The 26,954-nt window shown below is 44.7% G+C and overlaps 1 protein-coding gene across 2 annotated transcripts in view; it reads left to right on the top strand.

Moving 5' to 3' along the window:
- The window catches only part of LOC124544799 (glucose dehydrogenase [FAD, quinone]-like), a 208,875-nt gene that overhangs the window by 22,780 nt on the left and 159,141 nt on the right, over positions 1-26,954 (top strand). The window contains exon 1 of one of the 2 annotated variants that reach the window (XM_047123480.1): positions 1,398-1,431. The exons of the other annotated variant lie outside the window; for it this stretch is intronic. Coding sequence (XP_046979436.1) covers positions 1,415-1,431 — 17 coding nt within the window. The 5' untranslated portion in view covers positions 1,398-1,414. Of the gene's footprint in view, positions 1-1,397; positions 1,432-26,954 lie in introns of those variants that run through there. 2 annotated transcript variants of the gene reach the window in all.

Genomic DNA, 26,954 nt, shown 5'->3' with positions numbered 1-26,954 from the left:
CTGTAACAATGTTCGACAAAACATTGCCATGATCATCCTTGTAACGCTCACGTAACTCCGCACCCATGTTATGAATTTCTGTTAGAGAGTGAAGAGCCCAACGGGCACAAGCTTCTGAGTCTCCCAACTAGTGAACGAATGTGTCAGCACTACCAAAAAATGGTTCAAACGGCACTGAACACTGTGGGACTTAACATCTGAGGTCATCAGTCCCCTAGAACTTAGAAGTACTTAGGTCTAACTAACCTAAGGACATCACACACATCCAAACCCGAGACAGGATTCGAACCTGCGACCGTAGCGGTCGCGCGCTTCCAGACTGAAGCGCCTAGAAGCGCTCGGCCACTCCGGCCGGCCAGCACTACCAACGGGGACATCCAGTTGAGCAGCGACGTGTTCGACTGTGATACATTGATCACCTCGAACGAGAGTGTCCACACGTTCCAACATTGTAGGAGTCATAGCTGTGTGAGCCCAGTTGGCAAGGAGACACGTTTGCGCGACCTCGTTGCGATGAAGACAAATCCCTTACCCAACACCTCACTGTGCTTTTGTTCACTGCCAGGTCTCTGTAGACATTATGCGATGCTCTGCTTTTCTGCCAAAGGAAAGTCAGTGTGATCTGTCTGCTTGAAACGCGCCTCCGTTACAGAAGTCATTTTGAAGCGTACCTAGCCGGCCGCTGCTACCGAGCGGTTCTAGGCACTTCAGTCCGGAACCACGCGGCTGCTACGGTCGGAGGTTCGAATCCTGCCTCGGGCATGGATGTGTGTGATGTCCTTAGGTTAGTTAGGTGTAGTTCCAAGGCTAGGGGAGTGATGACCTCAAACGTTAAGTCCCATGGTGCTTAGAGCTATTTGAACCATTTTTTGAAGCGTACGTACAGCACCGCCACCGATCAGAACTCCATGAAACTAAAGGGGCTGAAGCGAGAGTATGTCTCGATGACCCACAACAAGTTTCTCACTTTTTTAATCGACATCGCCTCAGAAAAAAAAGCGTAAATATGTACTGTATAACTTGTCGGACGCCCCTCGTACTACTGCGGAACGCGTGCAGTCGTCCGTGACATGTAGCCGCACTGCGACTAGGAGAAAGCAAAAGACTGCAAGCAGCCGCGCAGGCACGAGGGGGGTGGTGGGCTAGGGAGACCGGCGCGGCGGTCCAGCGCAGCGCGGGCAGTTCCGGAGCGGAGATCGCCCGTGCCCGTGCCCGGTGCCCCGCCCTGGGCGCCAGAGCGTCTGGCGGAAGGCCTCGGCGAGGCGAGGCAGGCAAGGACGAACGCGCGGCGCGCGCCGGGCCCCGTTTTATATGCGGGCCGCGCCGGCCGCCGCCGAGTCTGCTTGGCCCGCACGCCGCGGCAGCCGCCAGCGCAGCAGCCGACAGCGCCGCACCGCCCTCCACAGCCGCCGCGATGAGAGCGCGAGCGCAGTGAGTACACCGACACTACACCCCCTGGCCGCCCGCGCCGCGCCGCGCCGAGCGCAACTTTCGCGCCTCCTTAAGGAAGTTCGCGAACGTAACCGCAACACGGGGAAAATCGGCGCGCTGCTGTTTTGCCTGAAACCGTTTACTTTCTGCGGTGCCTTGCACAGAGCAGTGATTCATCGCAAGCGTCATCAGTCTCACGTAACCGGGAAAACTGAAACAAGTTATTCAGTGGTACACCACAACGACTGCGACTACAGACCGTAGGCGTTATCAGTGACGTGACCTATTATCCATTTCATATTAATATGCCGGCCGGAGTGGCCTCGGTCGTGGATGTGTGTTATGTCCTTAGGTTAGTTAGGTTTAAGTAGTTCTAAGTTCTATGGGACTGATGACCTCAGCGGTTAACTCCCGTAGCGCTCAGAGACATTTGAACCATTGAACCATATTAATTTATTCCTGGTTTAGCGTTCCTCTCGTGGTACCATTGCGTGACGACCATCGGTCATCGCACCTCTCACAAATCGTGAAAGTGTTTTCACCTCTTTGGTATGTTTTGTAGGGAGCGCAATGTGCTCATGTGGAAGCGATTTAGATGCTTGTAAAACAATAAACTGGTAGCCAAGATCGCAGGAATTCTTTAATATTTAAAATTGCAGAGACATTCCGCCTTACGTAAGATACCTTTTGTTTGTTTCTCTTTACCCAAACATGTTTCACCACTTCTCTGCTATCCTCACTCGGACTGGCTTTTTTTCTTTCTTTGGTTTAGTCTTAAAATTACTATGCTATGGTAACATTTCAAAAAAATGGTTCAAATGGCTCTGAGCACTATGAGACTTAACTGCTGTGGTCACCAGTCCCCTACAACTTAGAACTACTTAAACCTAACTAACCTAAGGACATCACACACATCCATGCCCGAGGCAGGATTCGAACCTGCGACCGTAGCGGTCACGCGGCTCCAGACTGTAGCGCCTAGAACCGCACTGCCACTCCGGCCGGCTGGTAACATTTCAGTTTCAACTTAAAACTTATACAGGGCGTCCCAAAACAGCACCGGCAAACTTTAGCGAAAGGTTCCTTATACAGCAATCGGAAAAAAATGTAGAGTCAACATACGCTTTAAAATGCATACCTTAAAAGGTATGAGAACTTAGATACCATGAAACAGATCTCTTCTACTGTAAGGTCTTTGCTTTCCATATTTTCGGAGGACGAAGTGTTGCCGATAAAAAAAAATGATGTCTAGTAGACATGGGCGCTAAAATACATGCCTTAACAGCTATGATCACCTTCGTTAGTGTGATACAGATCTCTTCTACTAGTGCTCATAGCTTTTAGAGTATGTATTTTGGAGCCCATGTTTACTGTAGATTTTTTCTTGTTTTGGTCCATATTACCTCCTCCTAAAATATGGAAAGCAAAGAACCTGAATCAGAAGAAATTTATTTATATTATCGAAGATGAACGAGTGCTCATAGCTCGTAAGGTATGCATATTGCTGCCCATTTTTACTAAGCTTTTTTCTAGTTGTTGAGTAGGTCGAGCGGTTCTAGGCGCTTCAGTCCGGAACCGCGCTGCTGCTACGGTCGCAGGTTCGAATCCTGCCTCGGGCATGGATGTGTGTGATGTCCTTAGGTTAGTTAGGTTTAAGTAGTTCTCATTCTAGGGGACTGATGACCTCACATGTTAAGTCCCATAGTGCTTAGAGCCATTTTGAGTTGTTGAGTAAACAACGTGTCCCTAAGGCTTGTTGGATTTTTTTTTTTTTTTTTTGGGACACCCTACATGTATCATGTAAGGTAATTAATGGCGTCAACGATGTAACTGAAAGTACAGGATACTAGAAGGAAACCTGGGCTCTAAAGCGCAAACATTAAGAGCTATGAGCACTTCTTCATCTTCGCTACTGTGTAACACATCTCTTTTACTGAAAAAGTGTTCATTGTTCTTAAACCATGCGCTTTAGAGTGCATGTTTACTAGATATTATTTCTTGTTTTGGTCCGTATTATCTCTTCCCAGATTACGCAAAGTAAACAGTTTTCAGTAGATGAAATTTGTTTCGCAGTACCGAAGATAAACGAGTTCTTATAGCTCTTTGTTTACGGAGACTGTTTTGGTTATGGTAACGTGTGCTTTCAACTGCATGAGTTTACTCCATTAATATTGAATACTCTATCTCTAACGATAGACATCAGATTTTACACTTATGGTTAATGCCATATGATACATTACGAATACACGAAGTATTGTATGTTTGTGCTATGTCGAAAATTAAATGTAGAATACTAGTTTTGAAAACAAATGTTCCTATAGTTTTATATATACCTTACACGACGATAAGATGTTATTAATATGCTGATAACTTCACAACTACCACACATTCCTACAGCTTGTCAAAAAAAAAAAATGGTTCAAATGGCTCTGAGCACTATGGGACTTAACTTCTGAGGCCATCAGTCCCCTAGAACTTAGAACTACTTAAACCTAACTAACCTAAGGACATACACACACACACCCATGCCCGAGGCAGGATTCGAACCCGCGACCGTAGCGGTCGCGCGGTTCCCTACAGCTTGTCCTCTGCAATCGAAGGATAGCAGTTTCCAGTTTTGTTTTCTTCGTCAATTTCAGACCGATAATCGCGCTACTTAGCATGTAACGATTTTTGATTCTGTGTCCTGCTGCTTTACGATATTTGATTCTGTAGCCTGGAAGTAACATCCTAAATAATGAGATTTTCCGACAGAAAATTACAAACCGTTATGTTTGCTTGCTTGCAGATGATAGGCTCTTTAACGAGTGTGGTAGCTGAAAGGCTGTCACCATAAAAATAAGTCCCTAGAGTCATGTCAGGTATAAGCAAGTACTTGATTTCCAAACTAGAAAAACCCTTCAGTATTTATCCTACCAGCTAGGTAACATATGTCATTAACTAGTGATCAGTCTTTTGTGTATATAAATGACTTTAACCTGAAATTCAGATGTTAACATGTCATAATAATTGTCAGACTGGACATTAAAAATAATGCCTCTACAGATAGCACAAAAGATGTTGGAAAAAACTTCGGCGAAAAAAAAAAACTAAAGTTGTCTTGCATAATTGTTCCCAGCAAGCACGGAAAGAAAGAAATACATCAACATCCAAAACAAGTACTGTGTCTACCATAAGATGAACTTTTGACCAGTTCCAAAACACGCTGCACACTGTTTCAAGATAATAATCTTCTCGCCACGAAATTCGTTTCTCCAAATCATGCGTACAAACTGAGAGACATCGTTTGTTTACTGCTACATGCAGGCTTTCCCAAACCTTTTGGGTTCACCGCGGCATGTTGTCGAAGGCGGAGTGTTATACGATAGAGCAACTATCCGACAAGCGTTTAATGTATGATATAGCTTACTGTACGGCCGGAAAAGCCGAGAGAATGTTCAGGGAAAAATATCGCAAAAGGCGTCAGTTTAACTGGAAGACAATTCTGGAACTGAACAGAAAGTTTAGAAAAGCTGTGTAGTTCAAGGTGCAGACAGTCGATCAAGGTTCTCGGCAAATTGCAACCTTGTTATAGCAAACGCGTACAAGAAAGGTTGCCAGGTGATTCTGGAACCAGAATTCAGTTCAGTCTATGGATTATCCGGTGCAGGACTGGGGTGCTGGGCCTTCTACACTCTGTGTTGTTCACAAGTGAGGCCTCTTCCAACAGTGACGGTTTTCATCGGCCGCAATAGCCGCGCCTGGAGTCATGGAAATCCACACCTTAGGCTCTTCTCACTAGCGACGATACTCTATCAAGATACGGGCTATTGCTGTACAAGATCGAGATATATAGTCACATTTGCTGTCACGTTGTTTGAATGGCGCTCCTCACCTCGTGTTAATGCAACGCGTTGCTGCAGTTGTTTAATACCCTGTAGATTTTCGTCCGCGAGAGGATGTGGTTCAATACGACGGTGCACAATCCCACGTCGATATTAATACTCGTCAGCACCTGAAGAACAGAAAACTCACACTTTAATTGCGTGGTTCTTTCCTATGGCAGACACAATCGTTTGAAATGCTTTTGTTTTGCCGGCCGCCGTGGCCGAGCGGTTATAGGCGCTTCAGTCCGGAACCGCGCAGCTGCTACGGTCGCAGGTTCGAATCCTGCCTCGGGCACGGATGTGTGCGAAGTCCTTACATTAGTTACGTTTAAGGAGTTCTAAGTCTTAGGGGACTGATGACCTCAGATGTTAAGTTCCATAGTGATTAGAGCCATTTGAACTATTTTTTGCTGTTGTTTTATTTTGCTTGAGCGAGAGGATTTCTTAACCTGCGGAATCCTACTAATCGAGAGCAGCTTTGTACTGCCGTAGCACAACTGACCCCCAACCTATACCTTCAGCCCTGCTCCTTGTCGTAATGGATACACCCAGCACTCCGACAAATCACGGTTAATAGTATCAGGAAGAAGTAACAAAAACGGCAAGGTCGCCACAGGGTTTCTATCCGGGAGTAAACAAAAATAACTCAGAATAAGATTGTTATTAATACAATGTTTACACCCCAACTACAATACACAGTTGACTTACCTTCTGAAAGTACTATACACACTGTCCATTCACATCAATGTGACAGACTGTTAAAAGCCGGAACAATCACCTTCTACACCGCTGCGAAACATGTAGGGAGAGAGTCGGTGAGGTACTGGAAGGCATGTGCAGCCATGCCGACTCCAGTGCTGCAGCCAGCTGCCCCAGGTTTCTCGATTGAGGATCCATGACTCGAGCAGTCTGATCGAGGTGGTCCCACACATTGTGGACTGTGTTTAAATCCAGGCAGATTAGTGGTCAGGGGAGTGCGCTAAACTCATTCTGGTTCTCTTTGAACACCGCACTCACACTGAAACCTACGGATACGTTGCATTGTCCTGTTGATAGAGGGCATCCTGCCGGGCCAAAACAATCTATATGTAGAGGTGTACATGGTCCCCAAGGATGGATGCACACTTGTGTTGATGCACTGTCTGCTTTCAGAAGTTCCACGCCGAATACGCCAATTGCCTTCTATCCGATGGAGCATAAAACCCGATTCTTCTACAAAGTTCGCCTCTGAGTGGACGTCCAGTTGGGGTAATGGCGTGCTAAGTCCAGCCTTCGTCGCCGATGAACAGCAGACAGGATGGGTGGATGAACGAAGCGTTTGCTGCCGAGGTCCATACTTACAAGGGAACCTCCCCATCGCACCCCCCTCAGATTTAGTTATAAGTTGGCACAGTGGATAGGCCTTGAAAAACTGAACACACATCAATGGAGAACACAGGAAGAAGTTGTGTGGAACTCTGAAAAAATAAGCAAAATATACAAACTGAGTAGTCCATGCGTAAGATAGACAACATCAAGGATAGTGTCAGCTCAGGAGCGCCGTGGTCCCGTGGCTAGCGTGAGCAGCTACGAGAACGAGAGGTCCTCGGTTTTAGTCTTCCCTCGAGTGAAAAGCTTTATTTTTTTCTATTTTCAGACAATTATCAAAGTTGAGACACTCACACATAATCAACTTCGCTCTCCAAAATTCGAGGACATGTTCAGATTTGCTTGGACATATGCAGTATTTGACGGTCTACACACGGAAAAATTTGAAAACGTTAAAAACATATGTTTTGACCGAGCACAGGGAAAACTGTGCGACTGTGAAAATGTTGCATTCATTTGTTGCGGTTTATGTGGCAAACTCTTATGTTTTCATCACTTTTTTAGGAGTGATTGTCACATCTACAGGAAATCCTAAATCCGACAAGGTAGAACAACCTTTTTACCCATTCCCCAAGTGTACAAGTTAGGTGGGTCGACAACATATTACTGGCATGTGACACACATGCCGCCACCAGTGTCGTCATAGAATATATCAGACATATTTTCCTGTGGAGGAATCGGTTGACCTATGACCTTGCGACCAAATGTTTTCGGTTCCCATTGGAGAGGCATGTCCTTTTGTCAACTAATCGCACGGTTTTGCGGTGCGGTCGCAAAACACAGACACTAAACTTATTACAGTGAACAGAGACGTCAATGAACGAACGGACAGATCATAACTTTGCGAAAATAAAATTTTCAGTCGAGGGGAGATAACCTCTCGTTCCGCAGCTGCTCATGCTAACCACGGGACCACGGCGCTCCTGACCTCATATTGTCCTTAATATTGCTTATGTTTCTCATGGACTACTCAGTTTGTATATTTTGCTTATTTTTTCATAGTTCCACAGAACTTCTTCCTGTTTTCTCGATTGATCTGTGTTCAGTTTTTCAAGGCCTATCCACTGTGCCAACTTATAGCTAAATCTGAGGGGGGTGCGATGGGGATGTTCCCTTGTTAGCAACGTTCGCTAAACGGTCGTTGAGTACACACTGTTGGTAGCGCCTTGGTCCATTTAGGTGCTCAGTTGCTCAACAGTTGCCCGTCTATTCGCCCGTACACATCTCCACAACCGTCATAATGGTTCAAATGGCTCTGAGCACTATGGGACGTAACTCCTGAGGTCATCAGTCCCCTAGAACTTAGAACTGCTTAAACCTAACTAACCTAAGGACATCACACACATCCATGCCCGCGGCAGGATCCGAATCTGCGACCGTAGCGGTCGCGCGGTTCCAGACTGTAGCGCCTAGAACCGAACGGCCACCCCGGCCGGCACAACCGTCATAGACCCCTATCATTTACACTCCGTGGTGCATCATAGATGCCTCGGCGCCGGATTTGGACATCGCCGTGTTGCCGTACACGGTGTACTTTAACCACGGCGGCACGCTAACAGCCTACGAACTTAGGCGTTTCGGAAATGCTTCCACCCTTGACCCAAAAGCCATCAGTACTGCCACCTGCAGTCTGTGAGGGCTTATTACACGTTGACATCGAATATAGGCGGTGGACACATTAACGCGGCTGGACAGTGTATAAGGGGAGATCAAAAAGTTTTCTTTCGAAGCTCGGTATGCCAGTCAGGCAAAATCGCCGTGAGCATTGAGGAAATCTTTCCAACGAGGCACCAGGTTTAAGATCCCCTTTTGGCAAAACACCGTGTCCCGCTGCGTGAAGAAGTCGTCTATCCTTCGACATCTCTTTTAAGGGACCGAGAGCATGATACTCGCAAGGGGAGAGACGAGGAATATTGGGCGGGTTCTCTTTGTATCCCAGTTGGCGTAACTTCTGCGTTACGACATTTTCGATATGGGAACGGGTGTGAACATGAAACAGAAGTACTCACCGTCGCAATTTTCCCCGGCGTTTCACCTTAACTGTACGCCCTAATTTCTCCAGCGATGCACAGTACCGTTCCCTAGTGGTGGAGTCACCAGTTTCCTTGAAATCAACAAGCAATGAGCTGCGGTAATCAAAGAATCGAGTCGCGACCAGCACTAAACTTGGCGTACCATTTCATAGCGGTGGATTTCGACATACATACTGCCCTATAGACATTCTTCACTCTCCGACAGATGTCAACAGGTGTTTGTCCTTCGGCAACCGAGAAAGAATAACAGCATGTTGGTCCCGTCTAGACACATTTGTCAATGACGTCGACATAGTTCACCTATCCGCCTTTACCGCACGCATTTCGGCGAGACACGAATGCCACACTATCCCTCGCCTACATGTCGGTGCTTACGTATCCGCATCGATGTCGCGCTAGCTTGCATATACCCTGAAGCAACGCCCTTAAACGGAAAGTTTTTGATCTCCTATTATGTATGGTAACATGTTTACCTGCTCTGTCTAGTGGTACGCAGTGCAAAGCAAATTGACTTTCGTGGTATGCAAAGGAACAATTTAAACTTTGAAAACTATCACGAAGTTGCAGGTTTTTAAATTCGCAAGAATAAAAAAGATCGTATTCCGGTTCAACCACACGACCAACCAGACATAAAACGAAGTGCATTACATGTTATATTATTCTACTCTAACTTCTTTCCTGCTGTGAGATCATTAGTCAGTTATTTCATTTAAATACGAATCAGGTTATTTCAGATAATTATTTCATTTATAACATAAGGATACAATATAACTCCAGCAACTTTTTCCTTCCGAATGAGCCAGTCCAAGAACGTCGAACAAAATGAGCTGCTATAATGGATGACAATTCATTTTTATCAAGCCTTATTTCAGCGAGTAGAACGTAGAATATCGTTAGAGGCTCTCAAAATGCCCGTGCATATAGCGCCTCTGGATTCTTACGCGAACGATCAGAGTTAAAATTATCCCAAAGTATACGATAAGAATAAGCTACAGCCGCAATCTAAATGAGATATTATACAATATGTTTGGGAGAGAGCGGCAAAATGTTATGGAGTACTGTAAAAGAGAAGTTGAGAGTGCTGGTCGTGACTTTGAACATTTGCTACGAGCTTAATACGTTGCTGTAAGGTGAAAGTTTACGCCGACAAGAAAACAAACATTCAGTTCCGATCCTCAGCTCTTAATCTCAAAGTACTCAGTTACGAATGCTCTTCTATCCGGATAATTTTGACCCCAAAATTTTGCCATACATCCCCCCGCAAGTAAAATCATGCAGAAAGGTTAGACCTTGAAATCATTCCGTTAAGCCCATTAGACATTTTCGAAGTGTGAAAGCCAGACAAAATCTATCATTGGCAATGATGATTAGTCGCCGGTATTGTTTTATATCTACGGCCAGATCTTACTCATGTCATGACATTGCCACGTGAAGCTGAGGAAATCGTAAACACCATTCGTCTGTCAATGACGCTAATTTCGTCGTGAAAAGATATGTTCGTTCGTCGGTCGAGCTTTCTTGAGTGACAAAAAACAATCAGATTTTAATCTGTAATATCTACGAAAATAATAATGCGTAAACAAAGGTTGAACCCACGACGGAAAGATCAAATCAGTACGTCTTCATCGCACGGAATTTGTTTTGCTTGTGATGTCATTTTACCAGTGAAGAATCATGTACGTGATTGTTACAAACTAGTTTTGTGTAAAGTTATAAATTGCATTTAACATTACTCATACTTCCTGTGTTATGAATTGGTGTAGCGTCTAAAAGCGTTGAGCTATGAGACTGATTTTGGTGGCATAGTGAATACCTTATAGAGCGCTACGAGAACCTTCAGTGAGAGAATCAAAGTATCCTCCGGAATATAGGTGCAAATCGCTGTTAAACTGAAAATTACAAAACGATGAAAGAAGTTGTCTCGTATGATCCGTAAGTACCGGGTGGTTACAATTAAAGTGCAGTACGGGTTGTAATTATCAGATGGCGACCAAACTCAGTAGACACGTTAATGCGTTAATGCGGAACCGATTTACTCTGAAAAAAATTAGTTCCAATTTCAGCCACCAGGTGCAAATCTGGCAATGTACAGTATCTCGTTGACGTCTCCGGTGCTCGTATTGAACAAATTGTGCAAGAGGCAGTTAATAATAAAACCACCATTTTGCCTTTCTCACTTGTTTGTCCTTTTCTGCCCACGCCCCCTTCCTAATCCATTACATATGGAAACATTTTTATATGATTTTCTTGCATTCATAGCACCACATGCGCACCTGGTGACCAAAATTACAAATTTTGTTCCAGCGTTAATCGGTTCCTCATTAACGCATTAGAATATCCACCAAGTTTCGCTACCATACGATTATTATAGTGCGCACTGGACCTTTATGAGTAGCTGCACTTCATTTATAACGATCCAGTATGACCGGAATTATAGAAAACGCAAGTTAGAGGAAAGCTCGCGTAGCAAGGAATCTAAAAATCGTAATATGTCCGGTGGCGAGCGAATGCGACGACTGTGATAGTGTCGGAAAGAAAATTAAAAAACAGCGCAATGCGATTACGTAGCTGGGCTATCAGGCACATAGCGGCCAGTGACTGCCCAATCGACTACTGACCGTATGCAGGCAGTCGTTGGAAGGCACTACAGAAAACACTGATGATACATAGTTGGCAACGTGGCAGCGTCAAGACCACTAAATACGGCCGTGTTGTCAACCAACGTTGAAACGTCAGGCATCAAAGCGCTTACGTCGATGGAAGGTGCTACGACAGACTGTGATGTTATTGAGCAACCCACCAGAGATCCACAGGTGGATAATCGTTGGTGAGCGGCAATAGTTCGCCAAGGCCTTCAGTGCAAAAGAGTTCCGGTTTGCGTGCAGTGTTTGCGATATCTTATGTTCTCAATGTGATTCGAAGAGCGCTAAACATCGCACTGTACGAACAGAACCATTTGCCGATGATAGGATCTCGGAATTCATAGCGTGTAGCAATTGTTAATATTTTATCCCGAATTTTTACTAAAAATCTGTGCTGCGAACCCGAATGGTACACAAATTTTTTTCCAATTTTCTCTCTAGTTTTAATTGTTTCTGTCCCTGAGAAACACGGTACTGGCGAGACAGCTGTGGGAAACCACGTAAAACCACCCTCATGTTAGAATCTGAATGAGAACAATGATAGTCAGTCAGGCTTGGATCTGCTCGGTTCAGACTGCAACATACCAGCCGGTTATATGCAAGGTGCAGAGGTCCAGCCCAGTATGGGCTGTAATTATCATACAACAGCGAAAATTGATAGATATTCTAATGCAGTAATGCGGAACCGATTTACGCTGAAAAAATATTAGTTCCAATTCTCTCATCTACATCTACGTCTACGGGATTACTCTGCTATTCACAAAAAAGTGCCTGGCAGTGGATTCAATGAACCACCTTCAAGCTGTCTCTCTACCGTTCCACTCTCGAACGGCACTCGGAAAAAACGAGCACTTAAATTTTTTTGTGCGAGTCCTGATATCTCTCATTTTGTCGCGATGATCATTTCTCCCTATATAGGTGAGTACCAGCAGAATGTTTTCGCAATCAGAGGAGAAAATTAGTGATTGAAATTTCATGAGATGATCCGGTGGCAACGAAAAACACCTTTGTTTTATTGATTGCCATTCCAATTCACGTATCACGCCTGTGGCACTATCTCCTCTATTTAGCGATAATACAAGACGAGCTGCCCTTCTTTGAATTTTTTCGATGTCATCCGTCAGTCTCACCTGATGCGGATCCCACACCCTACAGCAATACTCCAGGATAGGACGGACAAGCGTGGTGTAAGCAGTCTCTTTAGTAGACCTGTTGCACCTTCTAAATGTTCTGCCATTGAATCGCAGTCTTTGGTGTGCTCTGCCCACAACATTATCTATGTGATCGTTCGAATTTAGGTTATTTGTAATTGAAATCTCTAAATATTTAGGCGAATTTACAGCCTTCGGACTTGTGTGACTTACCGCGGAATCGAAATTTAGCGGATTTCTTTTAGTACTCATGTGACCTAACTAACCTAAGGACATCACACACATCCATGCCTGAGGCAGGATTCAAACCTGCGACAGTAGCAGCAGCGCGCTTCCGGACTGAAGCGCCTAGATCCTCTCGGCCACAACGGCCAGATACAATATTTTGCAGTTCCTTTTGTTCATCTGATGACTTTACAAGGCGGTAAATGATACCATCATCTGTAAACAATCTAAGAGGGCAACTCAGATTGCTCCGTATGTCGTTAATATAGATCAGGAAGAATACAAGGCCTATAACACTTCCTTGGAGAACGTCGAATATTATTTTTGTTTTACTCGATGACTGTCCGTGTATTACTACGAACTGTGACCTTTCTGACAGGAAATCACGAATCCAGTCGCACAACTGAGGCGATATTCCATAGGCACGCAGGTTGGTTAGAAGACGCTTGTGAGGAACGGTGTCGAAAGCCTTCTGGAAACCTAAAAATATGGAATCAAATTGACATCTGCAGACGATATCACTCATTACTTCGTGAGTATAAAGAGCTAGTTGTGTTTCGCAAGAACGATATTTTCTGAATCCGTGCTGACTATGTGTCAATAAATGGTTTTCTTGTAGGTAATTCATAATGTTCGAACATAGTTAGGAAACACATAATTTTTGCCACCAAGTGCAAATCTCGCACTATGAATGCAACAAAAACGAATAGAAACCTTTCCATAAAAATAGAATGAGACGTGGGCAGAAAATGCCAAACAAGAGAGGAACGCATAATACTGATTTTATCATAAACCATTATGGCTCGTCAAATGACAGCGTGGATGTCATACGTCATACAAACAGTGTACAGCACCAGATTTTCACCTCGTTGTCAAAACTGGAACTAATTTTTTCCGGCGTAGATCGGTTTCTCATTGACGCATTGGCATAACTACCAAGTTTCGCTGTCACACGATAATTGCAGCCCACACTGGACCTTTGTCAGTAGCTGACTTTGATTATAACCAACAGGTACTTAGGAATCACACGAGACGACTTCTTTCATCGTTTCTTATTTTTCAGTTTCACAACAATTTGCACCTATATTCCATCGCATATTTTTATTCTCACGATGCGTTAAGTCGAACCACCAGGTCGTCATAGTCTTTGTAAATGATTTCCGTCTGCAAAATTCCGTGGCAAAAGTCAGCCAGGCATTACGCAACTAAATTTCATAACGCCAAGTGCAATTATGGAAGGACACTACACTGTCTCCGTAATTACAAGGAAAAGTCTGGAATCTTATCGGTCAAGGTCGTTGCCAGACAATTACGACCGCACTGTGATCTGACCTCTACAGTCGGACAGGAAACAATTATACTCGGTTCTGATAGGTGGCGTACCTCCATAACCGTATGAAATGAATATAATTTCTGCGTCTGAAAATGCCATGTACAATTACACAAATGTCTTTCCTTGTGACACATCTAATTACACGGTGTGTTATCCACACATTTGTATGAACGTACCTTATCTGTCACTGCGCATGCTGACGTCAGCCTGGCGACTTACGACTGCATTGTGCCCATGCGAATAGTCAGAAATGTAATGTCTGCTCTGTGTTACAGCCAAAAACACCATATTCAGGGGCCGGCCGGAGTGGCCGAGCGGTTAAAGGCGCTACAGTCTGGAACCGCACGACCGCTACGGTCGCAGGTTCGAATCCTGCCTCGGGCATGGATGTGTGTGATGTCCCTAGGTTAGTTAGGTTTAAGTAGTTCTAAGTTCTAGGGGACTTATGACCACAGCAGTTGAGCCCCATAGTGCTCAGAGCCATTCGAACCATTTTTGAACCATATTCAGGGCAGCTATCAGAACGTGTCTTTAGTGGTAGTGAACAATGGGAAGAGAAAAGCCGTTGTGTGTTCCTAGTACAAATAAAGGTAGCGAGCAAACCGAATGATTCTTCTTTACGATCACAGTGTAACACGCTGGCTTCTATCCTACAATGTGCTTCTTTCTCCCCAAACTGAGTGGCACGGGACTTTGTTTGGAGTCTTCGCTTTTGTTGCTGTTGTCGTTGTTGTTGTTACTCGCGTTGTTTGCAAACTGAACCCTATCTCGCTATATTTATGTTGGTTATTAACAGTCTCAATTTTAATGGTAGACATCAGTAATAATATACTTGAGGGAAAAGAGCTCACATATAAGTAAACATGGGAAGTTTAAAAGCTGATACCCTGTACCTATTACCAATGCCATGTAACGGTTGCAATCTCTTTACACAGTTTAATGAATAAAGCTTTCCATGAATAACTGCAACTAGTCACCTTTCGTGACAGATTTCGAATCTTATGGTCACTCATCATCACATCGTAGACACTTTTTATGAATGGAGAATTGTGGGGGTCGTGTAACTGTGGCACGATACGAAAACGAAACAGGTAAGCACTGAATGGGGCAAGAATCATTTACACTGTGGTGTCACCTCCAGACACCACACTTGCTAGGTGGTAGCCTTTAAATCGGCCGCGGTCCGTTAGTATACGTCGGACCCGCGTGTCGCCACTATCAGTGATTGCTGACCGAGCGCCGCCACACGGCAGGTCTAGAGAGACTTCCTAGCACTCGCCCTAGTTGTACAATAGACTTTGCTAGCGATGGTTCACTGACAAAATACGCTCTCATTTGCCGAGACGATAGTTAGCAGAGCCTTCAGCTACGTCATTTGCTACGACCTAGCAAGGCGCCATTACCAGTTACTATTGATATTATGAATAATGTGCAGTCAAGAGCGACGTTCATCATTAATGGATTAAAGTTAAGTATTCCACCAGCTACGTCCGTTTTTCTAAATTCTAATTTCCTTATCCTGTTCCAGACCTCACGCCAGCCTGCGCGAGCTAAAACGCGTGTCTTTCGGCTTCCTCTAATATCACGGTGTTGGCTCTCCTGCCAACCCATAACATACACCATAAGATCGACTTACAGGCGTTACTTACAGTTATCAGCATCGATCGGTTTACGCCTGGTGCAAATATTACTGTGGAAATAATTTGTTTTCCAGCTGGTTAAATCCATAGAATTACACAAATTTTGCCACAGGTAAGCGCTTCCCCCAGGCTTTTGCTCAAAACTCGCATTATCAAAAATGCATATTGATGGCAGTACATATGTGTAATATAGTGTGTTCGGAAATTCTCGTTACAAGCTTCTAGAACTTGTAGAGATGAATGAGTACATAATATTTTGAATGGGGACCCATGTCCGGAAATGTACCGTTTCCATGCCACAGCCGTTTGAAAACATGTTTGCTAGATAGGGATGCAACACGGTAGTCATGGAAGAGGGGTGCTTACGTCGGATCGGCTGATGTCATTTGACGTCTGTCTGTCCCACCTCTCAGACCTGTTTCGAGCCTGATTCGCGTCTATGTGAGTGTTAGAGCAACATGGTTGAGTACACGTTTGCACAATACACTGACATGAACCTTCTGGATGGCGAAGCTCACAGTAATGGAAGAAATGATCGTCACTTTTGTCAGGATCGTTCTCCACAACGTCCGAACTACATCCCACACCCTTTTCGCCACAGATACGCAACGGCTTCGCGAAAAGGTACCTTCACCGTCAGCGGCGTGGTCGTGGTGCTAAAAGAAGACGTCACACACTCGAATTAGAAGAGACCGTACTGCATCACGTCGAAAAAAACCCGTCAATGAGTACACGAGCAGTTTCTTTGGCTATTAATGCGTGGAACTGTAAACTAAGTTTTGTACTTGGTCACGCCTAATCATAATGGAAAGGTTACCACGTTACCAACACGTTTTCAAAGAACTGCATCGCAGCAGTTAAGAAGCAGTACTTTAGTCACTGTTTTATGATTGTTACAATGTCATTCATTGTAGTAGACGTGTTTGCTTCCCTGTGAACAATGATACTGAGTTAAAAAACAAATCTGTCACTTGATGGAGCACAGCTTCCAAATCACTTGGCGAAGAAATAAAGTTTAGTGGCTGCTAAAGTTGTATTTAGTTACTTGTAGTCTAAAAATATACTTATTGCAGATAAAACTATGGTAATTTCGGTATGTCATGCGAGCAGAAGGTTCTCCACAGAACGTTACAATGCTTTGAAGAACAGGTCAGAGACGAAGAGGAAAACAAGGGGAAAGTAAATATATGACGTCAGAGACAGCGTCAGAATGGCCGTAGAATAACGAAGGCGTATATTCAGGGGTCAAAGTGGGTGCGTGTGTGTGTGGGGGGGGGGGGGGGGGGGGGAGGGGAGGAGGAAGTTATCTATGTCGTTATCTTCACCCAAAGTGGAACTACATACTGACTGTATTTACTGTTCCGCACTCTAGTATATATTACCGTCACACCCATATTTAACGTGCCATAGATGCCTGTTGCGTAGTCAACGTTAGAAGATTGCTCACAGTTGCAGTGGGATATGCGTATACTACACGTGTCTATGGCGATGCCCCAGAGTTGTCGCTGCTCTTTAGACAGCTATTCTTTACGCCTGCAGCCGTTTGCACTTGGTAGTTGAAATCTGGCAACAGCGCTGCGAGCTATCCGCGATGATCTTTCGCCGACTCAAATATGGGACTTGAAAAATAATAATAAAAATAAAATTTGTTGAATAATGTAATACAATCAAAATAATGTGATTGCATCAGGGGTTGGTACAGTGTTTTTGCTCTTTTGGGGGACCCGCTTCTCACTCATAGCCTCCAGTAACAAATGGACAGATGCTCTTCATCATGTAATCGGAAAAGACTTGATGGATCACAGTAACAACAAAAATGATGTTGCAGACGAAGTATTCAAAGGTGTAAAGGATTACAGGTTTCATGTGCAAACATCAGGAGAAAAGCTGCTATCGTCAGCTCTGTTTTGTCCAAGTAAATACACTCTAAAATAAAAAATAGACGTACCCAGAAGGAATTATCCTAAAGGACGGAAATTAGTAGATTGATGTTCATGTACAGACAAACAAACGACTACGATTTCCGAAAAATTGAATGATTTATTCAAGAGAAAGAGCTTCACAAAATGGTTCAAATGGCTTTGAGCACTATGCGACTTAACTTGTCATCAGTCGCCTAGAACTTAGAACTAATTAAACCTAACTAACCTAAGGACATCACTCACATCCATGGCCGAGGCAGGATTCGAACCTGCGACCGTAGCGGTCGCTCGGTTCCAGACTGTAGCGCCTAGAACCGCACGGCCACTCCAGCCGGCAAAGAGCTCCACGAGTAAAGCACGTCAGTGACGAGTTGGTCCACCTCTGGCCCCTATGTAAGCAGTCATTTGGCATGGCATTGATCGATAGAATTTTTGGATGCCTCCTGAGGGATTTCATGCCAAATTCCGTCCAATTGGCACGTTGCAACATCAAAATCCCGGTCTACTTAGAGGACCCCAGCCACAATGCTCCAAACTGCTTCAATTCGGGAGGCCAAGGTACAGTTTGGCAAGCACGAAGACAAGAAGTAGAAACTCTCGGCGAGTGCGGACGGCGCATTGTCTTGCTGAAATGTAAATATAGAATGGCTTGCCATGAAGGGCAACAAAACAGGGCGTAGAATGACGTCGACGCACCACTGTGCTGTGACGGTGACGCAGACGACAACCAAAGGGGTCCTGGCATGAGATGAAGTGGCACCTCAGACCATGCCCCAGGTGGTCGTAGTGTTTGGCGATCGACAGGCAGGCTGGTACCCCACCGCTGCACGGGGAGTCTCCAGACACGTCGTCGCTTGTCATCAGGTCTCATTTGGAAGCGGGACTCATCGCTGAAGACAGTGCTACTCCAGTCAATGAGATTCCAGGCCGATTGCGCCAGACACCACTGCAAACGGGCTTGTTGGTGTCCAGAGATCGATGCTGGTGGGCTTAAGAGGCGCCGTCAGCTCAGGTCCCTTTATGTGAGCCTTCTATCAATGGTCCTTGCTGTCACTAAAGAACCAGTAGCACGTCGGATCGGTGATAATGATAAATCCGGGGCTCTGAGTGCCTCTCTGACGATTGCTCTGTCCTCTCGTTCTGTCGTCTCTCTAGACCGACCGCCATGGTTCACACATTCCTGGAAACATCTTCAAATACTGGTATCGCTCCTATGCAGATTCGAGCGTTCCCCCGATTACTCCAACTGCTGCTCTGAGCCCGACTACCTGTCGTCTTTCAAGTGCTGAGATCTGCGTATATTATCCACGCGCCTGTCTGCGAGGCATAATTACTGTCCAGCGGACTGAAATGCGCTGAAACTTTATACTCTGGTATCGAGATGTCCCCCGTTTACTACCCTCGCCAAATGCACGGTGAAACTGCGCTGCCGCGTCATACATTCATCCATCGACCACCAGATTATACAGTTTTGCATTTTCCGTCTATACGTGTGTGAATATCAGTGGACATAAATCTGTGACAAATCTCCAGGATTTAAATTTCTCATCCGCAGTAACCCTTTCTTTATGTTTTTTACGAGTATGTGGAAAGCGGTAGAGATGGGTAATTCCTCTTAGGATTCTGTATACGCTGGGAAACTGGGGGGAGTGGGACTACAATCCCATTGCTCCATTGAAGAGGTCGTCTCGATATACCTCCGCAGTGACTCTTGGAGGAGACCAGACTCCCACGTGAGGGGACGATGTTTCGCTCCCGGCGAACATGTGGCCGGCGGAACGACGCTTTCGGAAGAGATGTTCTGCGCAACAGCAAGCAGTTTCATCACCTCCGCCGTAACACGCACAGGAAACACTGTCGAGAACAGTTTTATAGCGCTTTTGTTTTCAGCGGCCAGGGAAAGTTATCTACATCATTATCTTCAGCCGAGGTGCAGTTATAAACTTCCTTCTGTACTCACACCATTTTAGACTCGCTACATAGTAGTAGCCAGTGAAAAGTAAGCAATTAATGCATGCAGCAGAGCATATTTTAATCCGTAAAAGCCATCAGATATGATTCATCAAGTAAACAGCCGATAAACTGCATACTAACAAGCGACAAATAAATCTCTTTGTTGCTAAATATTTCGTTGTCGACGAAAACAATGTTAACATATCGAAACGACAATAACAGGTTTGCTGGAACTGTTTATCGCTCCCCGACAGACAGTGAATAACGAATTGCATCATGATATTCCAGGACATTTGACGGGGGACATGAGGAGAAAACGTCCACAAAAGCAGAGGACCAACGGCTGGGTGCAGTGTGCGACTGGGTACTGAGTAAATTATTCGGATATTTGTGACTAAAAATAACATTTAGTCATTTGGCATCGTCATTGTAGAGACGCGATCTGTTATTTTAATAACTTATCTCTTGCACGCTCCCCATGACACCCACTGCGCCGTCGGTGGCTCAGATGGATAGAGCGTCTGCCACGTAAGCAGGAGATCCCGGGTTCGGGTCCTGGTCGGGCCACACATTTTCAACATGTCCCTAATGATGTATATCAACGCCTGTTAGCAGCTAGGTTGTCGACTTTACTATCATTTCAATCTAGAGAAGCTGCACGGTCATCAAAATCTTTACTTGCCAAGACCGCATGTAGGGAGTCTGACAGCTAGTTTCGACAGTTACCGGTTAGATCAAAATGTATACAGCAGCGTCTAACTCATGGGGACATTTGTCCCTTGACTGTTAACAACGCAAGGGAACTCACACTTGTAACATGGGTAAGTCTTGTGTGCAGAATGCACAGCAACAGTGGTCGTCTATACTTTCGATTTACTCATGTTACAAGTATGATTTTGAAGCCAACATTCCCTTAAGTTGTTAACAGCCACATGACAAAGTGTACTCATGTCTTAGACGCTGCTGTGAATATTTTGATTTAAAAATAACGGTAACTGTCGAAACTATCTACCAAATTTCCTATACGCAGTCTTGCCTAATAAAGATTTTACAAAAAATCAACTACATTTAAAAACAAGATGAAAATGTTTTCCACAGTCCGTGCTTGCCAGACATGCTTAACTATGAGTCCGTCCTCTCCACCAAGATGAAAATCAAGTTGAAAGGGAGAAGGTTTGATATAATGGTGTGCATTCAAGAGAATTCACAGAAGGTACTAAATATCTTAACAAAAGAACATTTGAAGAGTGGCAAAAACGTTGGCATCTGTGTCCCATGGGGACTACTCTGTAGATGATGGTGAATAATAAGATCTAGGCAAGCTGTAATAACTGTAATTTATTTATTGGGTGGTCACAATTAAACTTTCGCTTGTTGTGAGAACTCCCATGAAAAATGAGTGATCGTAGTACAATGAAACTTCGTGGAAAAATTTGTAAGGTATAGCAGAAGAGAAATAACGAATAAACAATTGAAGAAAAACAAACATTTTAATTTCCACGTGAGAGAGTTGAAATCTGGTGATGTTTGTGGCCACGCTACTTAGAAAGATCGGCTGATGAACCAGTTTTCTCCAAATGTGCTACGAAGTAACAAGAGCGACATCACGAGCAGTGTGAGGTGGAGCTCTATCGTGTATCAAAAGAGTCGAAAGCACATCTCTCTCGTAGAGCAGGAGTCACATGCTGGCGAAGTAGATCACAATAACGTGTGCCGTCCATGTTGCATGTCATTGGCCCTTGGATCCGGGATCCTCAAAGACAAATTGAATAATCACGAACTGTGCCGTAAGGCCACACCATGCAGTGACGCATAGACTTTTTTAAAAAAAAAAAAAAAAAAAAAAAGCTTCCAAGCTAGATATCAACTTCAACACTTGCAAGAAATGTGAGAGCAAATTCTGCTCGACTACCTGCGTCGCATGACAGAAGTGTGGAGTTTGTACGGATATCATTTCACAATTGTTAGCAGCACTTTTGGAAAGGAGGACTATGGAATGTTCACCTGTGGTGACACATCTCGCGCACTGCTTGAAAAGCGTACATTATGTCCAGTCTTAACAGCCATTGCAAAAGTAAGTTTTTCAACAACTTGTGGCCCGGTAGCCGTCGACCTGTGCCAGGAGCAAACAAAATAATTGACCGATCGTTCCAAACTGCATAACTCCAGTACTGCCAAATTTGAACTCTCTCTTGTGGAAACTGAAATGTGTTTCTTTTAATGGTTTATTCGTTAGTTCTCTTCCGCATGTCAAACATTTTTCCACAAAATTTCATTGTCCTACAATCACTCGTTTTTGATTAGGAGAGCCTCTCAAGTTTAATAACCACCATGCGCCTCGGAACATTTTGGGTAGCACTTCGTTCGAGAAAAGCAGGTCTCACACTTGTCTGGCAGTCCCCACATGTAGGTGTGCTGAGTTCCACCCTCCCAGCCGGCCGCGGTGGTCTCGCTGTTCTAGGCGCGCAGTCCGGAACCGCGCGACTGCTACGGTCGCAGGTTCGAATCCTGCCTCGGTCATGGATGTGTGTGATGTCCTTAGCTTAGTTAGGTTTAAGTAGTTCTAAGTTCTAGGGGACTGATGACCACAGATGTTAAGTCCCATAGTGCTCAGAGCCAGCCACCCTCCCACTACCGGCCGAAACGGTTTATTTGCAGAAGCGAGTGTGACGGGCGCGGGCGCGGGCTCGGGAAGCCCGCCGCTGCGACACTGACCGCAGGGCGTGCTTCCTGGTTCCGCCTGATCAGGCACGGTACACAGTGACTGTGACGCGAGACCTTCCCGCCGGAAAGCACCGGTTTTCCCGTTACGTGACTCTGCACATGGGACGGCACGCTGCCAGCGCTATCTGACAGATGGGAGGTCGACCAAGAGTGCAACCTCTATCGGAAGGTGAGAATACAAAGCCACGTCCAGTCTGAGGTCATGAGATCCGGAGCACTATCAATCATCCAAGGCTTTGTTTAGGGAATCGTCCCACCACTCGCATGAAGGGATTTAGAGAAATCATAGAAAACCCGAATCAGGATGGCCAGAGAAGGATTATAATCCAGGCCAGTGTCCGAATCACCACGCCATCTCAGTTGGACATGAATACGCGGAAGAATTTCGTGGAAGGAAAAAAAGGGAAAAAATGTCGGTTGTTGTTATTGGCAGAGAAGTTCCACAGGGTTGGTTCAGCCGCCAGTCGGGAAGGTTGCTCTTCCTCCGCGCACATTTGTCCCTTTTTGTGCGCCTACGTCGAAGTTGTGTCATATCTGTATCTCTGGAGTGCAGGTGAGTGTAAGGGACACGTGTATAGTGTAGTATTATGTTTGGTGTGTGGTGATGGGAGGACGGAAAGGGCTATACTCGGTGCCGACAAACAGCTTACTCCTCCCGAATAGCTGCAAGACGGTCTTCGGGCTTAAAGTCTCCATCCGACAGTCGGATCGCCATGCCCCCTCCTTCTGAGACACTGCATAGAAGTTTGGAACTTAATCCAGGACACAGGTGCATAGATTGGTGCTCATAAATTTGATATCACCATCTCTCCTCCCCTTCCTGGCCAATTACTGTCAGCGAAAATGTTCCACCTCCAGGATTCGAACTGGTGTACTTCCAGTCGAGCGCCACAGCATAGGCGTTTGATAGTGACCACGTCTATAGATACAGCATTACTATTATTGAAGCTCTTGAGTTCTATTGCCTGTTCCCAGTATCCCAATGTCCATTATTACCGTGGATGAAGGCATATGTTTCAAATTCTTTTCTTCAGTTGCTTGGGTATCTTGTAGAAGAGGAAATCAGAACAAGACTGGATGAATCACATGTATCCATTTTATGACCTGAGGCTCAGCTAAAAACTTTAAAAGCCACCACAGAATCATGAAAGAGCTTCAAAATCCCTTTTATGCGTGCCCATCACTAATATGTCCAGATCCAGATCGTCTATGGAAGAGGCCTCATCTAGAAGGGTTGAAGAAGGGAGTACTTGTACCTTTCCTCCAAGCTAAAGTGCAAACGTTTTATCAGTTATAGAATTCGCATGCATTTATATATTGGCCTATGACTGTAATAAACGCCAGATTTAACATTGCCGAACGTGACGGGAAGAAAGTCACTTTAGCAATAGCTATGTAAATTAGGCGTGTTTGACTTTTAGGCTCATGGTGGTTCATGGTGTGGGTTCCTGCAGTCATGTCCTAGTTCATGAACTACGGGCAACTTATGAGTGGCCAAGTAAGTGGTCCCGACAGTCGGGATACCAGTTACTTTGGAATAAGGCTGGGCATCTCGGACATATTCTGAGTCGTGGTCACCTTTGTGCTCATACGGCAAAGACTACCAAATCCACCGGTTAGTCCCTCAACCGTTAGGGGTAAAACTCAATGGGACTTGGGGCAAGTAAGGCTACCAACCTGCTTCCCTGGTACTTTAAATATGATGCTGGCAACAATCAGAGCAAAATGCCTCGGACCTTTGGAGGTGACGGAGTCCCACCTCTAACTGACAAACCAGGGACTCCTAAGATACGACTTGGCAAACAAATGGTAATGAGATGGGGAGCTATTAATATCAATGGGGGCTACACTGGGAAGAAGGTAGAGCTGGCAGAGGCTGCAAGTAAGATGGGGCTGGACGTTTTAGCTGTTAGTGACATTCGGGTAAGGGGTGAGAAAGAAGAGGAAGTGGGAGAATACAAGGTCTACCTGTCAGGAGTCAAAGCAGGAATAGCACAATGGGGTGTAGGGCTTTACATCAGGAAAGAAATGGAACCCAGAGTAGTTGCAATAAGGTATGTAAACGAACGACTGATGTGGATAGATTTGACAGTGTCTAGCAATAAAATTAGGATTGTGTCAGTATATTCGCATTGTGGAAGGACAGATCAAGATAAGATGGATAGTTTTTATGAGGCACTCAGTGACGTAGTTGTTAGAGTAAAGGACAAGGACAGTGTTCTGCTCATGGGTGATTTTAATGCCAGGATTGGAAATCGAACAGAAGAGTATGAAAAGGTTATGGGTAAATTTGGAGAGGATATGGAGGCCAACAGGAACGGGAAACAACTCTTGGATTTCTGTGCCAGTATGGGCTTAGTAATCACAAACTCTTTTTTTAAACATAAGAACAGTCACCGGTATACTTGGGAAGGCAGGGGAACCAGATCTGCCATTGACTATATAATAACAGATCAGGAATTCAGGAAGGCTGTGAGGGACACACGTGTATTCAGGGGATTCTTTGATGACACTGATCATTATTTAATCTGCAGTGAAATTGGGATTGTGAGGCCGAAAGTGCAGGAGGTCAGGTCTATATGTAGGAGGATAAGAGTGGAGAAACTTCAGGATAAGGAAATCAGGCACAAGTACATAACAGCGATCTCAGAAAGGTACCAGTTAGTTGAATGTAGTCAATTACAGTCATTGGAAAAGGAATGGACAAGGTACAGGGACGCAGTACTAGAAGTGGCTAAAGAATGTCTTGGAACAGTAGTGTGTAAAAGTAAGATGAAGCAAACAGCTTGGTGGAATGACACAGTCAAGGCAGCCTGTAAAAGGAAAAAGAAGGCGTATCAAAAATGGCTACATACTAGAACTCAGGTAGACAAGTATGTTGAAAAAAGAAACAAAGCCAAACAGATAATTGCAGCATCCAAGAAGAAATCTTGGGAAGAGTTTGGAAACAGATTGGAGACTATGGGTCAAGCTGCTGGAAAACCATTCTGGAGTGCAATTAGCAGTCTTCGAAAGGGAGGTAAGAAGGAAATGACAAGTATTTTGGACTGGTCAGGAAAACTGCTGGTGAATCCTGTGGATGCCTTGGGCAGATGGAGGGAATATTTTGAAGAGTTGCTCAATGTAGGTGAAAATACGATCAGTAATGTTTCAGATTTCGAGGTAGAATGGGATAGGAATGATGATGGAAATAGGATCACATTTGAGGAAGTGGAGAAAATGATCAATAGATTGCAGTGCAATAAAGCAGCTGGGGTGAATGAAATTAAGTCGGAACTCATCAAATACAGTGGAATGCTAGGTCTTAAATGGCTACACAGGATAATTGAAATGGCCTGGGAGTCGGGAGAGGTTCCATCAGACTGGACAAAAGCAGTAATTACACCGATCTTTAAACGTGGAAACAGAAGATATTGTAACAACTACAGAGGTATCTCTTTAATCAGCGTTGTTGGTAAAATCTTCTCAGGTATTGTTGAAAGGAAAGTGCGAGTATTAGTTGAGGACCAATTGGATGAAAATCAGTGTGGGTTTAGGCCTCTTAGAGGTTGTCAGGACCATATCTTTAGCTTGCGGCAAATAATGGAGAAGTGTTATGAGTGGAACAGGGAATTGTATCTATGTTTTATAGATCTAGAAAAGGCATATGACCGGGTTCCTAGGAGGAAGTTATTGTCTGTTCTACGAGATTATGGGATAGGAGGCAAACTTTTGCAAGCAATTAAAGGTCTTTACGTGGATAGTCAGGCAGCAGTTAGAGTTGACGGTAAATTGAGTTCATGGTTCAGAGTAGTTTCAGGGGTAAGACAAGGCTGCAACCTGTCTCCACAGATGTTCATATTATTTATGGATCATATGTTGAAAACAATAGACTGGCTGGGTGAGATTAAGATATGTGGACACAAAATAAGCAGTCTTGCATATGCGGATGACTTAGTTGTGATGGCAGATTCGATTGAAAGTTTGCAAAGTAATATTTCAGAGCTAGATCAGAAATGTAAGGACTATGGTATGAAGATTAGCATCTCCAAAACGAAAGTAATGTCAGTGGGAAAGAAATATAAACGGATTGAGTGCCAAATAGGAGGAACAAAGTTAGAACAGGTGGACGGTTTCAAGTACTTAGGATGCATATTCTCACAGGATGGCAACATAGTGAAAGAACTGGAAGCGAGGTGTGGCAAAGCTAATGCAGTGAGCGCTCAGCTACGATCTACTCTCTTCTGCAAGAAGGAAGTCAGTACCAAGACTAAGATATCTGTGCACCGTTCAATCTTTCGACCAACTTTGCTGTATGGGAGCGAAAGCTGGGTGGATTCAGGTTACCTTATCAACAAGGTTGAGGTTACGGATATGAAGGTAGCTGGGATGATTGCAGGTACTAGTAGATGGGAACAATGGCAGGAGGGTGTCCACAATGAGGAAATCAGAGAAAAACTGGGAATGAACTCTATAGATATAGCAGTCAGGGCGAACGGGTTTAGATGGTGAGGTCATGTTACACGCATGGGAGAAGCAAGGTTACGCAAGAGACTCAGGAGAGGGTAGGAGGAGTCGGGGCAGACCAAGGAGAAGGTACCTGGATTCGGTTAAGAATGATTTTGAAGTAATAGGTTTAACATCAGAAGAGGCACCAATGTTAGCACTGAATAGGGGATCATGGAGG

The sequence above is a fragment of the Schistocerca americana genome, chromosome 8 (genome assembly GCF_021461395.2).
Source record: "Schistocerca americana isolate TAMUIC-IGC-003095 chromosome 8, iqSchAmer2.1, whole genome shotgun sequence".
NCBI lineage: Eukaryota > Metazoa > Arthropoda > Insecta > Orthoptera > Acrididae > Schistocerca > Schistocerca americana.
This window is presented reverse-complemented; position numbering and strand designations above follow the sequence as displayed.